This window comes from Dermacentor variabilis, chromosome 4 (genome assembly GCF_050947875.1).
Source record: "Dermacentor variabilis isolate Ectoservices chromosome 4, ASM5094787v1, whole genome shotgun sequence".
Lineage (NCBI taxonomy): Eukaryota > Metazoa > Arthropoda > Arachnida > Ixodida > Ixodidae > Dermacentor > Dermacentor variabilis.
In genome coordinates, this window is record NC_134571.1 from 141,445,745 (window position 1) to 141,450,411 (window position 4,667).

A 4,667-nucleotide genomic window follows, 5' to 3' on the forward strand; every position below is an offset into this window, starting at 1 on the left:
CTCGTCTGAACTGGCCAGCGCTGCAGTTATTCTTCGTAAATATACTTTGTAAATAGTCTCCAGCTCTTAATACTTCGTTCGCGTAACAATGTCGACATGTGTACTTGTTTATTTTTATCGGGTGACCGCTTTTCAGTGTCTAACAAGTTTATCGCTCATAGTACAGGAGACCGGTTCACGCAAGAGGCCACGTTTCTACCAGAAAGCTCGTCTTTGTGTATAGCGTTCTCCGCCAGCGTTTCGCGGTAAACATTACGCTTAAATAAGCTGCAGTTGCCGGGAGGAGCAAAAAGCAGCCAGGAATTTTTGAATGCTAGCGCGTTTCACTCTTAAAGGCGAAGCTGGAGCGCCCTCCAAATTTTACCCCGATCATCAAATTTTATAAAACACGTAAGTTTAAATTCACACCGACGAGACTGCCGTGTGGGGTAACCCCCGTACACTTACATAAACATAAACCGATATAGCCTGACTATCTCTCCGTTTTGTCACAATTCCTATGAAGTCGAAAGACTCGATCCCTACTTGCTGTTCTATCATCGTTTTTCTTGACTGACGGAAATAACTGCAAATATAGCTGTGACAGCTTTGCCTTCCCTTGAACGCTCCTGTCTAGATTCCTTTCGCAGGTGTGGTAGTAAGTCACAAAACAGTCTAACAGCTGCACAAAGCCAGCAATACCGTCAGGGATACTTGCACATGTATTTTTCTTTTGAACAGTCGAAAAGGGCAGACATCATTACAAAGGATTCCCTTAGTCGACGCAAAAGCTCGGGGCTCGAGTGCGATCAAACGAAAAAGCTACCAGGAACACAATCTACGAAGACATTCATTGCCATATGCATTACTGTTAAGTTCGTAAGCTTCCAATCGGCAATCTTGAACAGATACGGCCGTGGCCTCTTTACACACAATGGAGATACTTATCAACACTGCTGATCGCACCTTAAAGTAACAGAGAATGTGATTTTTATGTCAAGTTGATTCAAAATATTTTTTTCAAGAAACAAAGAAAATACATGAGAATTTCATTACAATTCTTTAACTTCACGCCTTCATGTTTTATTTGTCAGTTGACGTCGCAGTGGCCTCTTCACGTATACCGCTCCAAAGCTCCGTCACCGGCGATATTTCTTCTACCTTCTTTATCGCTTCCTCCAAGCGCCGCAGCTGTTCCCGTGAAAAGTACCTCTTCCACCCACCGACCTTGGCTTCTCTTACGAAGCATTACTTCTTGCTGTCTCCGTTGTGTCCATCTTTGCAATTCTCGTGAAGGCGCCGCAGCATCTTGTCGATGCCAGAAATTGAGTTTGTGCTGAGGTCCAAGACCATCGTCTCTTTCATGTGATCCGCCGACCATCGTTCAAGCAACTCACTAAGCATCCGATTATCCTTTGCCAAATCTACTGCATAGCTGTCTCCCAAGAAGCGCGCAAGCTTCAGAACAGTGCCTCGGATGTCTTTCGTCAAGTTCTCATATGTCACGAAAAACACGTTGGGTATGTCCTTAAGCTCATATCCGGAAACCACGTGATCGAAGTATATCCCGTAACCTGCGACATCCTCGCTCAGGAAAGCATCAAAGAACTGGTCGAATGTGCCATGTTGGAAGCGGTAAGCGCTGAGACTTGTCGCCATGTGGTAGAATGACACGCAGACGTCCCATGGGTTCCGCGCCACGTAGATGTACTTTGCCTCGCTCCTCATTAACTCACTTCTCAAGGGATAATGCGATGAGATCACATGCAGTGGCAGGCTTGGTTTCAAGTCGTCAGGGTGTGACACTCCCAGATATATCATGTTTTGTGCGAACTCATCGTAACTTGTGATCGCTTGACCTTTCTTTAGAATAGGCTGCAAAATATAAAGAACCCAGTGCGTTCCGCTTTTGGGAAATGAAAGCAGGACCAGATCACCTTCTTGTGCGCGGAACTCCAATGCTCCTTTAAGGACTTCAGGGTCGCAGTGCGGGTCTCTTGGGACACCATCAATGTTTTGAGCGAATGGCTTTGTTGTCGACATGAGGTTGATTTTCACCCTGTGGCTGCGAAAAATGAACAAAATAATGATGTTCATTACGACACTTTCCGTCACAACACTGGCTTCATTTCATGCCCTTACGCGATGAAGTGTACAGTACCTTCTCTCGCATTTTTTTTTTCAAGAATCCCCTCTGACGGATTCTTGACCTGTATGAATTTGTGTCCGCAAATAACAATGTACGTGGAGTGTACCAAAAGACAATATATTTAAGAAATTTCACTGGCATCTATCACTATCACAAAGAGCTTTCACAAGCAAGATAAGGAACATTTATGAAAAGGGAAATTTTCACCGACTCGACTGTAGCATGTAGCTAAAAAGGAAACCCTTCAGGGGTTTACAGAAGGAAAGCTCCTCAGGCGAAAATGGAACTCGTCCTGGTCCGGTTATAAAACCTGGAAACCCAGCTTGTGTAGGGCGGTGTCTCTAATTTCCGATCTAGGCGACATAGTGGGGTGCTACTGGTTAACTCATAGGGTATCTCAGAGGCCTGAATAGCTTTTGGCGCAGTAAAATCTGTGGCAGGCATGCTCGGTCGTTTTTCAGGAATCTGCTGTTTACGTTAGCAGCGCGTGTGCACCTCAATAATAACTGCCAAGCTAGATCAAATTGGTGTACGAGAACAAAAGGAGTTGTCCATGGACCGTCAATTGAGGGAAGGTAAGGAAAAAATTGGCATTGAAGACAGGGGACCTAAAGAGAGTAAGGTACGTGAAAAGCAGAAAAACACACTGAGAGGTATTGTGAGTGAAAGTAATAAAAGAAAGCCAGGAGTGAAAGTGCAGCCAGTCCTTCCGGCTGTAGCCCCCGGACTGTGCTGTACCTTTGTTGACTTGAGCAAGAGGTACGACCGGCTGAGCGTCACAAGATATGACGCGGAGAGAAATCCACATGCGTCATAAGAAAGAGGTGAGGTCGGAAAAGTGAAAGAGATAGTACATAAGAGAGAAATTATAAGAGCCCTCTTCCATTTATCTCTAGATGGTGTCTTGTGCAAGTCCGGAGCGATTTATACAGATGTGTAATCTTTTAGAAGTCATGCGAGGGAGTATCTTAATAACGTTCTGCGGAGTCGCAAGGGTTTCCACAAGGCGATGTGTTGGAAGATCAAAGTTGAAAATGGTGATAGTAAAATGTGAACCAGCCATGTGACGTTGTCAGGTGTATGAGTGGTAGAGGAGGTGGAAATAACGATTGGATAGAATACGCACTGTTTGCTTATAGATAAAGATCTCTGTATAAATGGTCTCTCGTTCAAGTTGTGTGCCGCGTTATGTGTTAACTGAAGTAAAAGCGGAAACGAAAGGAGCTCAAAGATTATATACAGATAAGGTTAGTATCCGAATAAGGAGCTGTTGAAGCAGCTGCGCCAGCCTTGTTGTTGCCAATGATGACACGGTGTCAGGGTATGGAATAAATGAACAGCTCACGTGGCCGACATTTCAATAAGAATTGGTTTGATGGGGTGTCCTTGCGTGATTTGTTGTACTAAGTTGCGACAATGCTATTGAAGTAGGCAGGCAGGCCGTATAAATACGTAAACATACCATGACTCCCTTCATTTGAGAGTATAGAAGACCCTCCAGTACTGCAGCAGTTGCGGCTGCATACGAACTTGTTTCTTGTGTAATGAAGACCAGTGCTAAGCAGGAAATCGGCGCTGGTGCTCAGACTCGGTATTCTGGTCTTACTGCCGCGATAGCCGCTCCGAATTCTCAGCGAATACACTTTTTACAGTTGGTGGAGGTGCGAGGTACCTTGAAACCTTCCAACCTGCCACTTCATCGTCGCACGCTTCCCGCTACCACCAACCATGCCCGACGACCCTCCTCAGCAGGCGCCTTCTTCTGGATCGGTCGTAAGCGCCGATGTGCTCCGCCAAATGACCCTGCTAATTTAAGCGGTGCGGGTGACAACGACGTGGAGGACTGGCTCTCGTCATGTGGGAGGGCAAGCGCGCAACACATGAGACATGCCAGAAAACTGACGCCCGTGATTTTATCCCTCGAGGGCGTAGCAGCCTCCGAACCATGAGACGGATTTTCAGACGTCATGGGCATTTAAGACCTCTTTCGTGGACAAGTTTGGCCTACTAGCTGTTCGTTGCTGTGTGCAGAGCAGTGTTAGCGGGAGCCAGCGCAGCTGCGGGGTGGATCATTCACGAGCTACAGCAAAGACGTTCTGGACTTGCTCAACGGAGTGAGGACGACCGTGTTGGAGTGATAAAGAATCACGAAAGTTACTGAGGGAAAGAGGACGGTGTGCTTAATGTGCTGCTGGCGAAGAATCCGTGCACAATGCTTGAGATGAATCCGCGCTCAGTCAGCAATATTTGACCCGTCGCCCTCCTTCCACGACGAACATCTTGCTGGATTGGCTGCCGTTATTTGCAATCAATCAAAGCTTCTCGAAATGATAAAGACGTTTCTGCGTGAGGAAGTTGCTCGCCAGCTCTCCTTAGTGCCCGTCCCTCAGACGCAGCACATACAACAGGCTAGTACGAATTTTGTGCCCACGCTCCACCACCAGATTGAGCTAGAAATCACCGAGGTCCTGCCCCTGCACCACGAACAGCTCTCTGCAGTGGTGCTTGTCAATTATGCTGCAGCCGTCAACAGGCCCCG

The 4,667-nt window shown here is 46.7% G+C and overlaps 1 protein-coding gene across 1 annotated transcript; it reads right to left on the bottom strand.

Annotated features, from left to right (window-relative positions):
• Positions 1-1,227: 1,227 nt before the first annotated feature.
• Positions 1,228-1,707, bottom strand: LOC142578371 (sulfotransferase ssu-1-like). Its single transcript, XM_075687766.1, has one exon. It carries the CDS (start codon positions 1,705-1,707, stop codon positions 1,228-1,230), a length of 480 nt encoding a protein of 159 aa, XP_075543881.1.
• Positions 1,708-4,667: the final 2,960 nt, after the last annotated feature.